General features: G+C 47.8%; 6 protein-coding genes and 3 non-coding genes across 9 annotated transcripts; 4 read left to right on the top strand and 5 right to left on the bottom strand.

The window, feature by feature from the left end:
• Positions 1-67: 67 nt before the first annotated feature.
• TRVA0_010S01882 (multicopper oxidase family protein) lies at positions 68-1,750 on the top strand (the record flags this gene model as incomplete). The annotated part of the gene is made up of 1 exon (XM_076683719.1): positions 68-1,750. One exon carries the CDS (start codon positions 68-70, stop codon positions 1,748-1,750), a length of 1,683 nt encoding a protein of 560 aa, XP_076542063.1.
• A 113-nt stretch (positions 1,751-1,863) lies between these two features.
• TPO1 (MFS transporter) lies at positions 1,864-3,684 on the bottom strand (the record flags this gene model as incomplete). Its single annotated transcript, XM_076683718.1, has 1 exon — positions 1,864-3,684. The coding sequence occupies one exon, from the start codon at positions 3,682-3,684 to the stop codon at positions 1,864-1,866; it is 1,821 nt and encodes a 606-aa protein (XP_076542062.1).
• Positions 3,019-5,273, top strand: TRVA0_010S01838. Its single transcript, XR_013062078.1, has 2 exons — positions 3,019-4,768; positions 4,832-5,273. It is a non-coding gene; the product is annotated as an uncharacterized misc_RNA (transcript).
• A 710-nt stretch (positions 5,274-5,983) lies between these two features.
• GAP1 (amino acid permease) lies at positions 5,984-7,744 on the bottom strand (the record flags this gene model as incomplete). The annotated part of the gene is made up of 1 exon (XM_076683717.1): positions 5,984-7,744. The coding sequence occupies one exon, from the start codon at positions 7,742-7,744 to the stop codon at positions 5,984-5,986; it is 1,761 nt and encodes a 586-aa protein (XP_076542061.1).
• Positions 7,745-10,968: 3,224 nt separating this feature from the next.
• On the bottom strand, positions 10,969-11,087 carry TRVA0_010S01805. The gene has a single exon (XR_013062077.1). It is a non-coding gene; the product is annotated as a ribosomal RNA (ribosomal RNA).
• Positions 11,088-11,089: 2 nt separating this feature from the next.
• On the bottom strand, positions 11,090-11,161 carry tRNA-Glu(CTC). Its single transcript has one exon. It is a non-coding gene; the product is annotated as a tRNA-Glu (tRNA).
• Positions 11,162-13,795: 2,634 nt separating this feature from the next.
• Positions 13,796-15,820, bottom strand: BRF1 (transcription factor TFIIIB subunit BRF1; the record flags this gene model as incomplete). The annotated part of the gene is made up of 1 exon (XM_076683716.1): positions 13,796-15,820. The coding sequence occupies one exon, from the start codon at positions 15,818-15,820 to the stop codon at positions 13,796-13,798; it is 2,025 nt and encodes a 674-aa protein (XP_076542060.1).
• A 710-nt stretch (positions 15,821-16,530) lies between these two features.
• On the top strand, positions 16,531-18,247 carry LSC1 (succinate--CoA ligase (GDP-forming) subunit alpha; the record flags this gene model as incomplete). The annotated part of the gene is made up of 2 exons (XM_076683715.1): positions 16,531-16,568; positions 17,287-18,247. The coding sequence occupies 2 exons, from the start codon at positions 16,531-16,533 to the stop codon at positions 18,245-18,247; spliced, it is 999 nt and encodes a 332-aa protein (XP_076542059.1).
• A 487-nt stretch (positions 18,248-18,734) lies between these two features.
• SDA1 (Sda1p) lies at positions 18,735-20,918 on the top strand (the record flags this gene model as incomplete). The annotated part of the gene is made up of 1 exon (XM_076683714.1): positions 18,735-20,918. One exon carries the CDS (start codon positions 18,735-18,737, stop codon positions 20,916-20,918), a length of 2,184 nt encoding a protein of 727 aa, XP_076542058.1.
• Between the last annotated feature and the right edge of the window lie 101 nt (positions 20,919-21,019).

Here is a 21,019-nt window from a genome sequence, read left to right as displayed (position 1 = left end):
TGGGGTCGTCGCGTGGAGTAAAATTACTCCGGTCTGTTATCACTAGAGTACTACGATTGGGCCTAGTATGGTGACAACCATAGTGGCTGCATTATTATGCACGGCAAGCCTGCTACTCTATTCTACACTGGTCTTGCACCGGCCGCTACCAAGACTCCCTACCGAACTCGGGCCGGCTCTCAGGGGGGTCACGGCGACCCTCGAGATCACCCAGGACGGAAGCTCAATATCGGTGTCGGGCACTTCTCCGGGACCGCTTTTGGTGTTTGAATCAGGCCAAACGGTTGAGATTCAGGTAATAAATCGTTTGCAAGAGCCTACCTCGGTGCATTGGCACGGCATTCGCCAGTGGGGGACCAACTACATGGACGGGGTCCCCGGAGTAACGGAATGTGCCATCCCGGCCAATAGGACTTTCACATACCGTTTTCTACTAGATAGGACAGGCACATTCTGGTACCACGGACATAATAGACTACAGCGATTGAAGGGATTGTATGGGGGGCTCGTCGTTCTAGATGGTCAGAGACGTTCCGTTGGCCCGCCATATTACTCTAAGCCTACAGATGATACTTCCGGAGCACATGCGGAGCTTCATGCAAGTTCCTCTGCCCAGTTGGAGAACACCATACGGCCACACGACGATGTAACCGGGGTCGTGCTAGTATTATCCGAAGAGTATGATTCAATTGATCAGGCCTACAATTATTATATGGACCGCGATAGCGGAAATCAGGAACCTATGCCGTTGAATATCCTGGTCAATGGGAAAAGTGAAGGTCTCGAGCTTGAGCTGGATCCATCTGGACTAGTCAGGTTCATCCATGCAGGGGCGTATGCCAGTATTATCGCTTATATAACGGCTGGCGACAAAGTTAAAAGGCCGCTTACTGTTGTGAGTGCGGATGGGACTGCCGTTGAGCCCTTGAATCTGAATTATCTAGCATTAAGTCCGGGCCAGAGGTACGACATTTTAATTGAAGGAGTTAATCCGGAGGAAGGACTGAAGCTTCATATAGAGCTTGATCTGGACTGTTTTGCGTTTGACAATGAGCCAATTGAAATGGTAATTGATTTGGACAGTTCAAGAGTCCCACGAAGACCATTGAGCCTACAGAGTATCGAGCCTACTGTAAAAGAGCTCAAGCCGTCTGGATGTCTACCCACAGATCCTCGCGTACTCCGTTCTTTCCTGCCAGCCCCAGACCCTGATGCTCAGATCACCCTTTATGTTCGCATGTTGCAACTGGAGTCGAACCTCTTATCTCCTTATGGCTACATAAACCGAACATCATACAAACAGTCGCGGTATCCAATCCTTTACTCCTACCTTGCAAACGACATGAATGGCACAGTTGAGTCCGATAATAAGTTGGTATACTCCATTCCTTTAAGTACCACCGTTGAGCTTGTTATTAACAACCCAGACGACAATGCTCATACTTTCCACCTCCACGGGCATCGTTTCTTCGTTCTCCACACTTACAGTTCTCACATTGGGGTAGGCTATTTCAGCCCTTCCGACACTGCCTTTTTCAACACGATCAACCCTGCATATATCGATACACACACGGTTCCAGCTCGCGGACATTCAATTATTCGCTTTGTTGCTGATAATCCAGGCATCTGGGCATTCCATTGCCATATGGCCTGGCACTCGATTAACGGTATGGTGATGCAATTCGCAGTGGCTCCTCAGTATTATCTCTCTAGAATCCCCGCCCAGCAAGTCCAGTTTTGTCACACCTAACCTCATTGCACGATCAAGGTACGCGTAAAGATCCTAGAGGGGCTGGCTTTGAAAGCAATGCAATTTATTGAAAACTATTAATATTGCGACATTACAGACAAACGATGCAAGTTTTAAATGACTTTTTGATGCTTATCAACCCACTCTCTGAGCTTCTCACCTTTGTAGTAGATGAAGAGAGGGAACGGAATGCCCAGCACAAACGAAAGCAGGCCACACAGCGTGTTGGCCCATCCATAGCCCAAACTGGCATACATTTCGGCACCGAACAGGGGAAATGCGAAACCAAAGAGGGATCGGAACACGGCTGCTGCGGCGACTGCAGAGGCAGCGAACCGAGGATTCATATCAATGAGGTAGTTCTGTATGCACTGGAACATGAGTGGGAGTCCAAACCCGTAAATGCCAGTACCCACAGTTGGCATAAGCCACATCATCTTCTCCTGGGCGCTCCATCCGTACCAGATCAATCCAACGCCCATGATAAGAGCAGCTGGAGTCAAAAGGACCGTTCGGTACTCTGGTTTTGAAACACCATTGTTGGCCTTGGTCATACGCCTATAGATGCGCTGCATAATAGGGGTCCAGATCGCTACGGCTAACAAATAACCGACTCCAAGGCCAATATACATGAGTCCAGCAACGCCAGGCTTATATCCATATTGATTAGCCCAAAGAGCCGGGAAGGTAACGAGCATAAGGTACATGAACCCGTACATCACAGCCATGAAGAGGCCGAGTCCTAAAATGATTGGGTTCGTAACAAGCATGAGCATGGGCCGACATACAGCCACGACCATTCTTCGGCTAAATGATTCACTGGTCAGCTCATAGATGGTATGCAAGTTTTCGTTTCCGGTCTCTTTTCGAAGACGCGCCGCCTTTTTGCTCAGCAAGACCGGAGCATATGATTCCCGGTAAAATATCAAGCCTGCAATTGCAATGACACCGTTGATGATGGCGAGCACCCAGAATACCCATTGCCACCTCAAGTACTGGGCAATGAAGCCGGCGATGACTGGAGCAGCCACCGGACCGATGAGAGGGCCCAAACTGTAGATGGCCATTGCGACGTTACGGTTATTATTATCGAAGAGGTCGGCTAGGGTGCCGGCACCCACTGAGATTGGAGGAGCGCCAGCGCATCCAGCCAGGAACCGGAAGACGAGCAGCTGAGCAGTGGTCTTGGCGTAAGCACATGCGAGATTGAACACGAAGAGGATAACAATGGATATGTTGAGAATGGGCTTACGGCCATAGACCTCGGAGAGAGGTGCCAAGAACAATGGACATATTGCCCAAGCGAGGACGAAAATGGAAACGGAAAGACTTTGTATGGTCTCGTTAGTGATATCCAGGTCCTTGGAAATGGATTCCACGGCAGGAGAGAGAATGGAGGAGGAGAGCGGCGAAACCATGGTATAAAACCCGACAATTCCAGTGCAGACCCATTTCTCTCTGAAGCTCCAGTTTCGAGGATTCTCAGGATCGTCAGGACCATCCCATGTTACAAGCTCTGGATCGATGCCCTGGTACTCTGAGCCGTCGGCGATTCCGGCCGTAGCCCGTCCTGGGGCGGATTCGGCATAGACGGCGCTGGCTTTCGAGCGCACTGTCTCCATTGTCTGCTGACGCTGGAGCTCAATTTGCTCTTCTGACGCATCGCCGTAGATATCCCTCACGCTATAGGAGGATCGGTAAGTCGAGGCATTGGAGTGTCTACGGGGTATTCGAGAGGTATTTTCGGCTTTATCGTCATCGAAGTATCCTTGGACTTCATATCTGGCTTCCTCAAGCGCGCCAGGGGATTTTACCTCTGAGTAAGAGTAACTGTGACCTGATGAGGTTCTTTGAGCGATGTCATCGGGGTCCTGTTCTTCAACGACAGTTGTATGAGGTTCGGCTTTTTCACCGAGAGAATGATTGCGAGCCATGGCTTCTATGCAAGAAAAAAAAAGATCAACTACAGTTTTCAGCGACAATCTACCAGGTGAATTGATACAAATCGCTCAAATACAAAAGCGATCAGCAAAACGAAAGCAAATTCTTAAAAAAAAAATAACGAAAAGCAATGAGGATTACCTGTGCTCTATGACGCCAACCAAGTCCTTTGGAAATGACCGATGAGGCAGCGCTCGATGTAATTCGACAGTACTAGAGCGACCCTCTCCACAGATCCGGGGAAAGAGAACACAATGAAGAAGAGCAGAAATGAAAATAGACCAAACAGGACTGTTACGACAGAAAACAACGCTGTATAAGTCCAACTCACTAGTACTGTGTGTCCTATCCACGAGTATTCCGAACCCAGCGAGCAAACGAGCGACACGGCAGTTAAAAAATCTAGGATAAGCATCCTCCCTGTGGGGGGAGAGCTCCTCCTTATATGTATGTCGCCTTTTTTTTTCCTTGATGGTTCGTGTTGCACCTGCGAGGCGCTCAAAAAGCAACCCACCCGCACACCTATTTCTCCGATGGAAGGAAACCCGCGAATACAGGTCTTTAAAGCTGAAGCCCACGTGCTGAAGTAGCAGCCCAGATTATAATACTTCAACGCTCGTTCTGTGGGCAAAATTTACCGATAACTCTCACGAAACGGTCTTTTTAGACTCGGTTATCGAAGGCTCTCTCCACCCTCCCTTCTTTTGAAATGTTGAGGTCCTCAAGTGAACCAGGCGGCAGGGTGGGAGTGATACCTTATGCGGCCGGTGCTCCGGACTCCGGAGCTTTCAAAAGCCGATCCCCGCCTATGCCAACCTCGGTAATAAACGGCCCCGGCGCGGCTCGTAGGGCTAGATTTCAGAGCACGGACCAGCATTGACCAAATAAACTAACGCCCATTGACCTACCTAACGTGGTTCTATCGACGATTCTATATGCCAAAGTAAACAAGCCAAAGAGACTGTACGCCTGGCCCGAAGAAGAAGATCAAGGTTCAGTGGGATTGTTTGATGCGTGGAGAGCCGTACCAACGGCATTACATTGTGTCTACTACCCGCTGTAGAAGATGATTCAAAGGTATGTTCCTCTGCATAGACTCAGCCTAATTTACTACGTGATCGAGATTACTAACAGAAAAAGCGGGATCAGTGGCCCTAAGGTGCGTTTTACCGTAATCGGAATTTTTATAGCGAAGAAAAGTGAAAAAGATGTTACGAGGGTGGAGACATTACAGTACTCAACCCCGGCCCCCACGAGCGAAGATGATTTCCAGTTTGAGTAACACCTTATTCAACATTAGTCAACCACTTTTCATTGTATAAATCCTATAGCCCTGCATGTCTTCCGTTTAACAAGACCCTATCCCTTAAACTCTGGATTCAGGAGACCCCGAAACGCAGTGTGGAGAGGTTTCGCCTTTTTTCATGAAATTGCGAAACCTAACTAGAGAAAAGACACTATGGTAGTTGCAAGCCTCCGGTAACCTCGTATATAGATTTTTCCGATCCTAATATCAACAGTATCGTTCATGGCACATAGCGATATTAATTTTTTGAGCTCTGGCACCAGAGTACACCTATTAATGACCTGGCTGACGAGTCTCTTGGATCTTGGAATCTAAAATCCTGTAAGAACGCTGTTTACTACTGTTAGTGTAATTGTAAATGACGAAAGTTACCCCGGATTAATGGAACTACGCAAACTGATTCTTGCATGACTCTTAGACTGGCGCAGGAAACTACAGAACGGCGTAACCGGTATTTCAAAAGGCTAATACGTCCGACATTGAATCTGCGGCTGAAAAACTGCTCTGGGAGCTGATTGATATTAACAGTTATTCGTAATGTCAATTATTTTTGCCGATGAATGCTGGTATATTAGATGCCCTGGTTATCGCTGCGGTAATTCAACTTCAACAGTTACAATATCTTTCACATACGGCCGTTAACTCGTTAAGGCAAATTCAAACCTTTCAATATGCTCTATCATTAGCTGGTAATAGTTATTCGGACGAGTGAAATGGGAAATGCGAGTATAATATTCAGGCAACGTTGAGGTCTTGTGCGGAGGGAGGTAGGCTTTGCCAATAAGTAACACAATCCTACAATATCTCCGCGAAGCGGAGCCACAGGGGGGTTTGGGGGGACTGGTCCCCCCATGAACGCTCTGTAGCTTCACGATATAGCGGGGGGTTATGTTCACGCAGCATGTATTATTATTGGCTGGGGAATTATCATCAAATCATAACATTCATGCAGACACTACTCATAACATATAATAATCAAAACAAATTTAACACCAGTAGTTGTAGGTTCGGTAGAGCCAGCCTCGAGACTTGAGGTATTCTCGCTCCTCGGCCATCTCCTGCTCGAGAAGGTCCAAGTCAACCTCACGTCGACCGGTGTCAACGTCCATGTCCTTAGCCCGGATGAACGGAGTTCGGTACCAGATCTTGTAGCCAAGGTAGCAAACAATGGCAACTGGCATAGCAAGGTAGATCTCGAAAAAGTCAGAGGCATTTGGCTCAGCGCCAACTGGGAACAGAGCAGTCCAAAACTGCGCAACGAGGACAAGAGTATTAAGGACGAACCCGTACCACGAGCCCCACACGCCGACTGCCGAAGTGAATGGCAGTTCCTTGGTGGATCGGTTTTGAGCTTTGAGGCCAGCTCGGAATCGGATATGGCAGAAGCAAATGGAGCCCCAAGTGAAGATGGCCGACAAACCAGACAGAGCGAGAAGCCAGTTAAACACGGCAGTCTGGGTGCTCTGACCTGCACCAGCCAGGAACGCAATCAGGCCAAACGCACAGGTAAGGACGATACCAGTGAGAGGTCGTCCGTTTCGGTCAATGTAACCACAGAACTTTGGCAGCTGTCCCTGGGCGGCAAGCGCGGCAATGGTTCGAGAACTGGCATAGACAGACGAGTTACCGACACTAAGCACCGAAAGCAAGACGACCACGTTGAAGATGGACGGGAGAACGTTAATGCCTGCATTGACAATGGCAATGACAAATGGCGAGGCAGTAACATCGACAGAGCTGGAACCAAGCAGCTTGTCATCATTGTATGGCACTAGGCAGGTGATGATAGTGAGCGAGACAACGTAGAAGAGAAGGATTCGGACAAACGTAAGTCGAGCAGCCTTTGGAATGTCTCGTCGCGGGTTCTTGGTCTCAGCAGCCGCCAGACCAACCAACTCAGTACCAGAGAATGCAAACGCAGAGTTGGCCCACACCGAGCAGAGTCGCTTGAAGTTGTCAGCCCCGCTCTTACCAGCAAAAGCACCAGGGTCGTGCCAGTACTTGCCACCAATGTAGCCGCCCTGAGGACCACCACCGCAGGTGATGATAATACCGAGGATGATAAACCCAACGACGGCGACGACCTTGACCATGGAGAGCACAAACTCGGCTTCACCGTAGCCCTTGGCACCAAAGAAGTTGATAATGGTAATTGCGACCCAGAAGATGCCAACCCATGCCACAGGATTAATTTCCTTGTTCCAGAACTGGACCGTCATGGAAGCGGCGACAATTTCAAGCGGTAATGCAACAAGCCACTGCAGAACGTAGTTGGTACCCATGGAGAAACCCCAGGCCGGGTCCATGAATCGAGTGGCATAGGTGGAGAAGGAGCCAGCGACCGGCATGGCGGTACTGAGCTCAGCAAGCGCATGGACGGTGCAGAAAAGCATGGATCCAATGAGGCAGTAACTAATGATGATAGCAGCCGGGCCCGCAAGACTGAGCGAGGCACCGGTACCGACGAAAAGACCAGTACCAATGGAACCACCAATGGCAATCATCTGCAAGTGTCGGGCCTTGAGTGATCGCGAGAGAGGAGACTTGGCCGTAGCCGCCGCCGCCTTTTCCACGGCGGTCATGCCCTCGTAATCCGAGTCGTTAAGGTCGACGGGCTTGAATGAGTCCTTGAATCGTTGCCATCGCGACTCGCTCAAGGGCTGAGTCTCGGCAAAAGTCTCCTTCAAATCGGACGAGATTGAAGGAGGCTGTTGTTGCTGTGCTTCTATATCTTTCTCGGTGAACATTTTTTTTTACCAGGTATCTCTGGCGATTGGTATTTGGCTATTCTCTTGGGGGTAAAATGAATAAAAGAGACTAATAAGCCGAGGAAAGGTACCAGTTAAAATGGCAATGCAAAAAGTTCTATATAGGCCTTGTGGTATGTGGTGCAAATTTAGTGCAAACCCACCGAGCAAGGTTTTTTTTTTCTATGAGACGTTGGTGAAGGTGTAAATATCTAGCAATGAATAGCTGAGGGGTCTCCAGCTAAACCGTAAGTCTATCTCTATACGAGTCGAGGAAAGGATACAAGATATATAAAAAAAAGATGAGATTGATCAGCCCTTTTAGCAGACGGAAAGAAGCCGTTGAGAGAGGGGGAGGGACACGAAGAAGAAAAAAAAATTGGTAACAGATCAGCTTCTCGATAACTCTTCTCGTCCATTCCCGTATTGCATCTGGCTCACCGAGTAAAAGCAATCAGATCGCCTTGGGCGCTCAATAGCCGGATGAAAATGACTAATTTCCCGACCCAGACCAGTGTTTGAGATTGAAAAAAAAGCCGCAGCGTACACCGGACTCACTCGGTGCCCCCTATCTTTCGGCTAATACCCGCGGGCTCATCGGACGTTTAAGTTTTTCCGATGATGCTACACATACGGGACTCAGGTACGCCAGTGCAACCCTATTTAGTCCTTCCAGCAGTTGTAAGGAGATAGGCTACAAAGTGGACTGAAAAAAATTTTACCCCGGTCGTCAGTAGTGTATGCGTGTCGTTCGCGATGAGCCACCATTAAGCTATTGGGGAGATGCACCTGGCCATTACTTCATCAGGTGGGGCTTTATAGCTTCTACCGGGGCTACCCTGCTTTCGGGCAAGCTAGCAGGGGCCCTTGCCAATGCTCATCGTCAATCACAACGCCTTTTAGGCCTGACAGGGAAAGTGGAGATCGATGGGAGGAGCTCATCTCTATGCATCCCAGCACACCGCGTATTGTACTTTGAGACCTTTTTCCACAGACCTAAAGCGATGCGGTACATAATGCAGCCTGATGATCATCATGCAAGCTTCGCCCATTACGTACTCTGTGCATTAAGGTATTCCACCGTAGAAAGCCGAATAGTTCTGTAGTTCACTACATCAGCCAACTGTTTGGTACCGTTGGAATGCTCTATCGTATTACTGTCGCACATTCATGTACCTCATTTTGTTGTGCCTGGTTGAGTTTCTCTCTTATCAACGGCAGGCGAGCGGAAGGGGTTCCGCGGCGTGTCCTCTTCAGGCGAATTCGGCCGAAAACGTGACGTCAAATGAGACAGTTTGCCTAATCTTGACTTGGCGAATGTCTCAAATCGGCATGCAAAAAAGATTTTACATTGATCTCGAGTGGTGGCTAGATCCGACATTTTTGGTATCGAAGGACGGATAAAAGATTACCAAGAGTTCCATCGAGGACACGACTAATTCTTTTTTATGGCTATTTGATTATACTGTGGTATAGCTAGGGAAGAGCTTGCCTGTAGATTAATGGCAGCCAATCACAGCCGGTCGCTTGCCGCCCCGAGTCCAGTTTATGGTTGTTAACCAACATAGAAGCATATCGATAGTGCACATCAATGGCTTGTTACTGGCTCGCTTGTTTAATCCGAGAAAGACAAATCGAGCGAAACACTATAACGTCTGTGCGTTCCCCAGATTTTTTTCCTATCGGGCCACTGTAGCCGAGTGATATTCAGCCTTGCATGTACAACCTCGCGTATCATTGCACTTAGGGGTAATCCAAACGCAGTGCGGGGGGACGATACGGCGAACTGTCGTTGAATCTAGCATAGTTATCGCTTATCGCCTGCAAAGCCCCTGTTTCCCTTGAAACGATACAATGTATACAGGTCTCTCTATACGTGGAGATGCTTGGCAGATGCATTGAGCGGCTGTATGGTCAGAGAGGGGCAGTAGCTTAACGCGGCTAAGGCGCAATTGTGTTCCTGAAGCCGTACTTGCCTTCAATGAGATCAATATGATTCGCTGGGCAAGTCCGTGGGGTTCCCTTTCTATCACGCGGCTCGACGGGCAATTCATGGGCATTTGTAGCTCTAATTCAATGCTATAATAATCCAAACGATATTACACGCTGCGTACGAGCTTTCTCTTTTTGTCCCTTGGTCGTGTGTGCTATTACTCTTCGCCGTATATGCTCCGAGGTGATCCCCGACGGCCCGGTTGCAGGACAGGTATAATACTGTGGCATGACGACAATGCGAAGGTGCAACAACACTATTGGGTATAATTTAGACATAGCCATGCATGTACATCAGTTCAAACAGCAACGCTAGGCATAATTGAAGCAATAATTCTTTATGTCAGGCCATAATCACGAGGATACACCACGTGCCTACCCATATTTGTGATTCTTTTTCATCAATCCTCCTTTCAAAGAGCCAAGCAAGAGAGACTAAGAGCTTTCATGTTCCGCTTACATGCATGCTGTTAATAATATCAGAAATACGTAGAAAAACCAAAATGCAACAACGTCAGCTAGAGCGTTGAATAAGAGTTCTGAAATCTCTATTTATTTTAGAGCTTTTATCGAAAAAGTCCAGGAACGTTGTCAAACCATTTTAGCCTACTTGAACCGTCTCCAGCGGCGAACTACCATTGGGCATACACTTGCTATGCCTCTCATTTAGAGTCATTTGTAATTATCTGATCCATTGTGCACCCTGCAGTCCATCGATCGTACATAGCTCGTCAGAGAGCTGCTCATTTATCGTTCTTGCCGACAAGTAGCTCGCAATAAAATGTTTCGTGAAATTTGAGGCCGAGTTACTACCATGCCCGTATTTGGGTTGTTCGAAACTTGATGCCAAGCGACAGCATGAAATTTTATAACATACGTGCGTTTGATCTTTATCCGATCCAATTGATCCCTTTCAGCCATTACTTTCATATATATATAGTGCACTTCTGGCGATTCTCTAGAACGATTATTCCAGCACTACGGATCCTCGAGTTGCCGCTACATTAATTATTTCTAATGGGCCATAGTATACCCGATATTTCGAGGGGTTGACTGCATGCAAGTTAGCACATGTCTTCATGCATCCATTTTGTCATGAAATGCTATTTATCTCCGCTTTGAAATCCCAACGCTCAACTTTTATGCGGCTCGAGCCGCACGAGCCCCATCAATATGCGAGATAATGCAGAAATGTTTCATAGATAATGCACGAAAATGCAAGCCAAAAAAAGCTACAACACTCGCTGTTCCCGCGTTGTCTCCAACCGCGGTACTTGGACGAGCTCTCAGGTGCTTAACTGCTGCCGATCGAACGAGAGACGGTGTTGCCACCTGGATATGGTCGTAGCTGAACTCCGATACGGGGAATCGAACCCCGATCTGCCCGGTGAGAGCGGACCGTGCTAGCCTTTACACTATATCGGATTTTTGTTGACGACACGTTTTTCCGGATCGTCCAAAAGATGTCTTAAATTATGACGTCATTGGCGAAAAAAGAAAAGAAAAATCGCGTTTTTTTCTGCACATAGAGAGTGGAATCATGCCAATCCAGTACCGACATGAACAGCTAAAGAGAATGAAAGCAGCTCGCATCATCTATCGCATGGCCGCTGGCAATCCTGTACGCCGGCGAGCACAGGCCCCAAGCAGGTTTCCTTATTCCCCTTTGGAAGCCATAATTCAAAGCTTGGGCGTGATTGACGCGATAGACCCGTGGCCAGACATACCCCCGGGTAAGCCGCCATGGGACGATGAGGCGGATGGAGACTGGGTGGGCCCCGAGAATATTGAGCCGGCTGTTGAAGCCCAATGTTTAGACACAGTCTTCCTTAGCTTTAGCTCAGACTATAATCAAGATATATTATTATTATTATTATTATTATATTATGCTCAGACTTTAATCAAGATTTATTATTATGGGCCTACAATGATGATTGAATCGTGAATGAATGAATAAATCGTCTATATTTCGAGCCCGTTGCGATCATTCTTATAACTTTAACGCACAATACATCAGTAGACATGTACTCTGGCAATTGTTTAGCGTTGCGAATATAAGCATGATGCGCTAACCACTACGCTACCAGAGCCTTAAGTTGTTTGTTCAATTGTTCATAATATGTTGAAATGTCTGCTTAGCGGACTAATATGTTGACGTACTATGTACTATATAAGCCTAACTTGGCGACACAGTCGCAACGGGCTCGAAATACAGACGATTCAGTTCAGTTCAGTACTCTGGCAATTGGATATTTACTGTCCAATGCTTGTTTTTCTGACATTAATTGATACTTTGTTTCACTGATTATTGTTGGAAGTCAAATATCAATTATATCTGAAAGCAAGCTCCCGTCACACTCTCAACATGGCCGTGCAGTTGAGAACAGGATTTGGGGCGTTTGGAGCATACTTTTATAAAATCAACAACAACACACAGAGCTGGGAATGCTCGTGTGGGGAATTTGAAAAGGTCGAGCATATCCTGTTGCAGATCGCTGACTACGAGGACCAGCGTGCGAAGTATTTCAATTCCTTGCCAGATCTCAGTCTTCGGACCCTGCTCAATACGAAGGAGGGCCTGATGGCGGTAGCTGATTTCTGGGACTCTATACCGCGCCAAACTCATTAGATGGATTCCCACAATTGGGTGGCTGTCACAGGTCTTTTCCCCGGTATTTGCGGGAGCGGTGTCATCGATGATGTTCCACCTGTTCTTGCTCTAGAAAAGGGTTTTCCCTCGTGCCATTAGCGCCTAGGCGCTAAGGAAATCGGCCCCATCAACCAAAGGTTTTTGTTTTTCATTGATTTGTTATAATATGTTGAAATGGCTGCTCAGCGGACAAATATGTTGATGTAAAATGTACTATATAAGCCTAACTTGGTGACACAGTCGCAACGGGCTCGAACATTACAGACGATTCATTAATTCTGCACTGCACTCAAGGTACGATCACGGTCCAATTTAGTGAGCTGCAAGCGTGTAGATACTTTTAATAGTACCGGGTAGGTGATAGTCAATAAACATGAAAAAGTTGCGCGATGGGACCACTTTCTTATACGTCAATGGCATGAAGAAAACCATGCAAACAATATGCTGATGTGATCAACTTCCCATACCAGTATATAGTACCAGGTACGCTGAGATATTTTCATGTCAATCGAACGTTGACCAAGCTTGAGAGCATCTCTTCATGAAGCATTTGCAGAACTGTCGGCATCGCATGTTACATCATTGTACCTTTGAGATTAACCGCTATTGTCTGGCCCGTGACCATAAAAATCCTTCTGTGCTGCCAAAGCAGCCGGATATATAATCATTCAATGTCTTGCCTTCATTGAAAACGCCTCACTGTAACGAGTCAAAAAAAATTGGCTCATAAAGCATCCCATTTGAAAAAGAATAAGTGAAGGATTTCTTTTGTTACTGTAGCTCATTGCAACTATGTGGACAAGATAGGATTTTAGTGAGTGAGTACTCTCCGCAGACAATTCAATCGATTACCGGTATATGAAAAAGGAGCCCGCTTCCAACGTGCTAATAGTCTTCTAGATGGAATGTAGTCCCGAGATCAACGACCAAGCGTAGAGGGAAAAGTCAAATAAAATATTGTTAAACGTACGGTACTCCCATGTTATATACTACCTACCCGGTACCAATTGTTATCCCTGTATGCTGATACAGTTACCGAAAAGCTGAGTCTTAAGGGAGTAGCCAGAAGCAGGATACACCCTATCAAGCACTAAAAATGAGCTGAATAATGAGGTAAAAAAATCGATCTTTATCAATTTCCCAGCTGTACTGACATATGCGCTGTAAGGAATTGATACTTCTAACATTTGGCGTTCTGGAAATAGGACTTTTTGTGTTCAAAATCTTTCAACTACTCTTGTTAAATGGAGCGTACAATTGCTCTTTAACAATGGCATTTATGGCGGGTCGTTAAATCAAATCACTCATTTGTTTTATGAAGCATTGGCTAGCCCAAATGGTCATGGAAGGGGCTACATTCAGTGCTAAAAATTCCAATTCAATACCCAAATAAATATATAGTTAGTAGCTTAATCCTTCTTGAATAGCTCATCAACCGCAGCATAATTGAGACGTTTAGAGAACGCTCTGGTTGCGAGCATCTTCTTGGCGCTCTCAGCTGCAGACGCGGGCGCTTGAGATGGATCCCTATTCTTCTTCTTTCGCTTTCGAGGAGCCTTGTAAACACCAGCTCGCTTATCAGCTTCAATTCGCAACTGCTTATTCTTTTGTTCGATCAAGTAGTCACGATTAAGAGTCATCCAAACACGCTTCTTGGCTTCAGACTCCTGCTTATTGAGAATAACAGAGTCAATCTCGTCATCGTCGACATCAGAAAGGTTTTCCGGATGATCAGGAACCTTAGAGACCCAGGAGGACTTTTGCTGTTCGTCCATGAGTCCAAGCTCTCGATTCTTTCGCTCTTCGTCATAATGGCGCAGGAGTGCCTGGATTCGCTCAGCTTCTTGGACGCTTTCGTCTGCTAGAGTTGATTCCATCACTTTCACAATCATGAGTTCATCTTCCGACATCACGTCTTCGTCGAGATTCTCAGTGAAATCGATCTTATCACTTTCTTCCTTTTTGGCGCCATTGGTCACCTCTTCTTCCTTGGTTGTGCCATCGGTCACCTCTTCTTCCTTTGCTGTGCCATCAATCACGTTGGCTTCTCCGTTGGACTCCTGCTTCAGCTCTTCATCTTTCTCCACACCGGATCCCAGCTCGGCTCTATCCTCCTCTGCCAATTCGTCGTCCGACTCAATCTTAGTCTCTCCTCTAACCTTCTCTACTTCTGCGTCGCTTTCATCCTCCTTCTCCTTGACTTCAGCGTCATCCTCCTTCTCCTTGACTTCAGCCTCAGTCGTCTCTACTTCTGCGTCACTTTCATCCTCATTCTCCTTGGCTTCAGAGTCATACTCCTTCGCCTTCTCAGGATTTGTGATAGCATCAACATCCTCTTCCTCATTCTTGTTTGCACGCAGGTTAGTAATCCGGTCCTCTTCTTCCTTCTTGATGTGAATAACCCTCGGCCGCGGATTGTTTCGCAGCTCCTCTATCTCCTTTAAAATCTCCTCTATTTCTGCATCCTTCTCAATCCCAGCTTCCTCCAGCTCGCCAGCAGCTCTCAGCTTCTCCCGCTCGGCTCTAAGTTTCTCCAACTTGCGCTCTAGTCGTCTATGCTTCAAAAAGGAAGGCGGGTCTGCCTGCGTTTGAATGTCGCTCTCTCTAAACTCAGCTACAGTCATGCTACCTGCCGCTGTATTTTTGAGCTCGTCAAGCCGTCGCTGGATCGTTTCTTCCGAGATCTTGGCAATCTGGACAATCTCCGCCTTGGACCGCCGAATGTTGTTCATACGCAACGCCATCAGGACACACGCCGCAACAACACCGGCAGGTCGTCGACCCTGGACGATCCAGTCACGGTTCATTCGATACGCGACCTTGTTCGCGTCTTCCATGACCTTTCGCTGCCGCGGCTGGTCAAGTCCTAGTCGGTTAGCAAACCGCTGAATAAAGATGGACGGGTCAATAATTGGCAAGTTGAAGATACCCAAAACTTTGAGCAGCTGCAGATAGGTGGATCCAATCTTGAACACGTTGACGTAGATAGCTTCCGCGAAATCCATGAGCATGTGGGGCGCCTTATTTCTTCGACAGGCAACGTATAGACAGGCAGAAACCACGTACTGCGACCGTCGGCCTTTGACAAAACCGCTGTTGAGAGCCAGCTTGTAGAACTGCATGGCCATTTGAGCAATAGGCTCGCTTATCTCAAGTTTATGCGCAATCTTATTGATTCGGTTTCGCGCCTTATCCAGAGTCTGGGCTCGGCTCTCGCCCTGCTGGCCATACAGACCGCCTGTGCCGGCTCCACTCTGGTCGGCACCCACAAAAGTACCAGTTACGATAGCCGCTCCTGACGAGCTCTCGCCGAACGTGATCTCGGACACGATTCTGCTCTCTTCGAGCACGGACGAACATTGAGTGCAGATCACCTCATTGGAAGAGGGATCGGTATAGACCGTAGTCGGCCCACAGTTTGGACACTGAGCCATGTTATCTGCCTCTTTTCCGCCGGTATTGGTCGCGGGTTGAGCACTCTAAGTGGTTGGCTTTTAGGTGTGTGATGATGAGTCGACGCTTTGAAAATCAATTTATCAATAAAGTGGATTTAATTAACGATGTTTTACAATGAAGTCGATCACAGCTGAATGTCTTGCTGTCTATAGATCGATATTGGCTATGTTTGTGCATTGCGAAGCTAAACTCTATCAGAGATGCCGCAGTCGTCTTTAAAATCTACAGTACTCTAGTTATCTCTTGTAGTGAAGAACCTTTGATGTTCGCTGTGTATTCAAGTTGGCATACTACGGGGGGAAACGGAGGGGAACTTCGATACGAAAGCCGCATACCCCACTCAATTACACACTCATCGGAACTCTCCTCGTCTACTCTCTTATCTACTACTGTAACAGAAGAAATATTGAAGGGGGGGCTAACGCCGTCTTCGGAGCATCTCCGAAGACATAAATGACAGGGATGCGCCCCATCTAGTGCGGCGCAAGGCGTAGCATCAGTCACGAAGTACATTATAGTCTTCTCTCCCAACTGCTGCAGACGAAGGTCCCCGAATTTTTCCCCTCCCCTCCGCCGCCCCTCACGAGTGTTCGGACCACGACATTTCAGCGCCGAAAAAAAGCTTCTTCTCTTCCTATAACTTCTATACGCATTTTTATAGGAAAAAAAGTTCCAATCTTCAGCCAAAATGCTTGCAATTCGATCGTCATTGAAGTCTTCTGCTCGGTAAGTAGTTTAGATTCCATCCGTCGCGTCATCAAACCACCAGGGCTGAATTTTAATTCTACCTTGCCGCGGCTGGCGATTTCGTGTTGTAAGCCTTTAAGTTTGCACCGGAGCCGACGCCGACCATAATATCCACCGAACGCCTTGGGTGATTTGGCCCAAATATCTACGAGATCCAGCCATGTCCATGAGCTCCAAAGCTTTTCAAGGCCAATTTTTTTTGCTCTCTTTCACTTTTTGTGACCTGCTCTTCCATCTCGAATTGAGAGGCCTCGGAACAACTGGACCCTGCCTGCGGGACATTTCGGAATCCGCTGGCTGCGATGAGTCTCTTCTGTAAACCACCCACCTTTGGAGGGAGGTTTATGCATGTGTTGAGTTTGGTCTCCTCTTTTGACCCCCCATCGTCTCGGAGAAGGCGTATCAAGCTGAAAGGGCTATAGCTTCTTTTACCTACCTACCGGGAGGGGTAGGTTGATTTGGTACCTGACGGGTCAATTCGGGTTGATCCCGAAAAGAAGCTCTATTAGCCAGTCAGGCTAAAGGAAAAAAAATAATAGATTTGGCGATGGCATAAGAAAGGCGTGCGGATAATTAATCGGCCGAGAACGGGTAGTTTTTGTTGGAACGGGTGGTTTTTGTTGAAACGGACGGATTTGTTGAAGCGGGGTGGAGTTGTTGAAACAGATTGAATTTTGAAGAGCTAACATGTTTTTAGAACGTTCTCGACTTCGGCTAAGCGAATGTCGTATGCCGACACCATCAAGAACATCAACATCACCAAGGACACCAAGGTGTTGTACCAGGGTTTCACCGGTCGACAGGGTACCTTCCACGCCGAGCAGGCCATTGCCTACGGCACCCAGATCGTTGGTGGTACCAACCCAAAGAAGGCCGGCCAGACCCACTTGGACCGACCAATCTTCAAGGATGTCGCTGAGGGTATGAAGGAGACCGGTGCTACTGCCTCTGCCGTCTTCGTCCCACCACCAGCTGCCGCTGCTTCCATCATGGAGGCCATTGAGGCCGAGATGCCTCTTGTTGTTTGCATTACCGAGGGTATCCCACAGCACGATATGGTCCGAGTTAGTGACGCCCTCAAGACCCAGTCCAAGACGCGACTCATTGGTCCAAACTGCCCGGGAATCATCGCTCCAGACCAGTGCAAGATTGGTATCATGCCATCCGCCATCCACAAGCGAGGCCGAATTGGTATTGTGTCCCGATCTGGTACCCTGACCTACGAGGCTGTCAACCAGACCACCAACCACGGCCTCGGCCAGTCCCTCGTTGTTGGTATCGGCGGTGACTCCTTCCAGGGCTCCACTCACCAGGACGTTGTCTCCTACCTGCTCTCCGACGAGGGCAAGGGCGCCGAGACCCAGGGTGTCATTGCCATTGGCGAGATTGGTGGTGAGAACGAGATTCTCCTTGCCCAGTTCATCAAGGAGTACAACCGATCTGTTCCAAACCCTAAGCCAGTCGTTTCCTTCATTGCTGGTACCTCTGCTCCACCAGGCCGACGAATGGGTCACGCTGGTGCTATCATCTCTGGCGGCAAGGGTGGTGCCGAGGAGAAGAAGGCTGCTCTCCGAGACGCCGGTGTCATTGTCGTTGACTCTCCAGCTCAGCTCGGTAAGGCCATGTACGACGAGTTCGTCCGACGAGACATGCTGTAAAGGTCTTTTTTTCCATTTGACCAATATGTAAGACCGCTATTGCGAAGCAAATAGTAAAATAATTCTACCTAGATTACCATACCAGGTACTAAGCTTCTTAGCTATATGACTCGCTAATTTCCAAGCCTTGATGAAATCTATCTAGGTAATATCGGTAATACTTGGTACTTCAGGTATAACTCTACTGATTACAGTAGACATCTCAGTACCTAGCTTGATACGAAATCATATTTGTGTCCACTTTTGTTGTCGGATCAAAAAAGTCATCAAAAAATCAATCAGTGCTATCAATTCAATCTTCTATTCCTGATCATAAATTATGTATGCCATTTTCGTTCGCTTTTTTGGCAATATTCTATCATGATGAGATAACGATATGTCTTATCTGGTAAGATCAGGTGAAATAATTATGTGCGGCGATGCGAAAAAAAAAATTCATAGACCTGGAAAATTTCGATAAACCGGATCAAACCAGCATCTTCACACGATGGTAGCTAAGCGAAAAAGAGATGCGAGCATCCAGAACAACCCGGCTCTGCTTCAGAACCTGGTGAAGCGTGACCCTGGGTCCTACCGCGAGGAGTTCATCCTCCAGCTGAAGCACTACGAGTCTCTGAGAGACATTTTCATGGAGAATCCTAACAGTAGCACCGATGAGGAGCACTTTATCGAACTGATTGGCTTCATCGCCCAGATGTGCTCCTGCTATCCAAAGGAGACTGAAAGCTTCCCAGAGGAGATCAGCAACCTGCTGAGGAACCACCACAACGTCCTGCCTTCGGACATTCGAGAGAAGATCGTGCAAAGTCTGACAATGCTGCGAAACAAGAACATTCTGTCTTCGGAGTCACTGATCCATACGATCTATCCGATCCTTATCTCCACATCCACGAAGGCTCTGCGTACTCAGCTGTATAGTTCTCTCATCATGATTATGAAGAACGAAAACCATGGCACGAAGAACCAGAAGCTGAACAAATCTGTCCAGGCACTCATGTTCTCGCTGCTTAGCGACCAGAAGGCCAATGGTCTTTGGGCGACTAAAATCACGCGAGAACTGTGGAGGCGAGGCATCTGGGACGATTCGCGAACCGTTGAGATCATGTCCATGGCGGCCATGAACCGAGAGAACGTCAAGGTGGCTACTTCCGCGGCCCGATTTTTCCTCCAGGGTGATAAGGAACGAGAGGAGGCTATGAATGAACACTCTGATGATGAGGATGATCTGGATATTGGCCAGATCATCCACCAGTCTAAGATCAACAAAAAGACCAGCAAACGAGAAAAGAAGGCGGAGGCAATGATGAAGGCATACAAAAAGAAAGCCAGCGCTGGTAAGAACCAGACACTACTCAACTTTTCTGCTATTCATCTGCTGCGGGACCCACAGGGATTCGCTGACTCTCTGTTTTCCATCCACTTGACTAACACCAACAATTCCACAGCCGCCGGCCATGGTCCCGGTGTGCAAAACACTTACCGACCAAAGTTGAAACTGGAGGAAAAGCTCCTTTTCATCAAGCTTGTTTCGCGACTCGTTGGAAACCACAAGCTTACTGTTTTGGGGCTCTACTCGTATTTCCTCAAGTATCTGACGCCGAAGCAGACTGACGTTACACAGTTTATGGCGGCCTGCGCCGAGGCATGCCATGACTTGGTGCCTCCAGACGCGATTGCGCCAGTGATCCGAAAGATTGCCGATGAGTTTGTCAGCGATGGTGTTAGCACTGAGGTGTGCGCCGCCGGTATTAACACTATCACTGAGGTTGTCAAGCGAGCGCCTCTTTCTATTGAGAAAGATCTACTGCATGATTTGGTCGCTTACAAGGGCTCCAAGGCCAAGTCTGTCAGCATGGCGGCGAAGCGGCTCATTGCTGTGTTCCGAGACCTTGACCCGAGCATGCTTCCAACCAAGGAGCGAGGCAAGTCTGCTACCATAGCCATGAAAGAGGCTGGTAAGGACAATGTCGGCATCAAGTTCGGTGTGGATAGTTCCGTCAGTGGCATTGAAGGCCTTGAGTTGCTGCAGAAATGGAAGGAGCAGCAGGGTCTCGAGAATAACGAGGAGGACGACGACCAGTGGGAGGTTGCGTCTGATCTCAGTGATGACAGTGATGACGATGGTGAAGGATGGGTTAACGTTGAGAGCGACAAGGAGTACGCAGTTTCGGACTCTGACGACTCCGATGATGACGAGACTGAGGCCAAGCGGACTAAGACTCAAGAGGAAGACACCAAGGAGTCGGCTACTACTGACTTTATGAAACTGGCGTCGACCACGATTCTTACGCCTGCTGATTTCGCGAAGCTTGATGAATTGAAGTTGCAGGCACAGGTGGACAAGGCTCTGGGGCGAAAGAACCGGGCTATTGGCCATAATGAAGAAGAGGTTGATGCAGACTCTCTTATTGGTCCAGTGAAGTACAAGCAGCTGAGAGAGGAGCGAATTGCTGCGGCCAAAGAGGGTCGAGAGGATAGAGAGTTTGGCTCGAAGCGAGGATCGAAGCTTGCCCAGAAGGCCCACTCGACTACTAACCGAGAGAAGGCGCGAAAGAAGAATTTCATGATGATGATTCATAAGAAGGATGTCCAGGGCAAGGCGAAGCGATCTCTTCGACAGAAGCAGAAGATCCTCCGTGCTCATATTGACAAGCAGAAGAAGGGGAAATAAAATTATAGATCACTAATAGATTTACCTCTTTGATTTGGCTGTCATAAGTTGCCATACATAATTCAGTCCGATCATTAATAGATTTACCTCTTTGATTTGGC

Source organism: Trichomonascus vanleenenianus (assembly GCF_965637985.1).
Source record: "Trichomonascus vanleenenianus strain CLIB 3782 genome assembly, contig: TRVA0_010S, whole genome shotgun sequence".
Taxonomy (NCBI): Eukaryota; Fungi; Ascomycota; class Dipodascomycetes; order Dipodascales; family Trichomonascaceae; genus Blastobotrys; species Blastobotrys vanleenenianus.
This window is presented reverse-complemented; position numbering and strand designations above follow the sequence as displayed.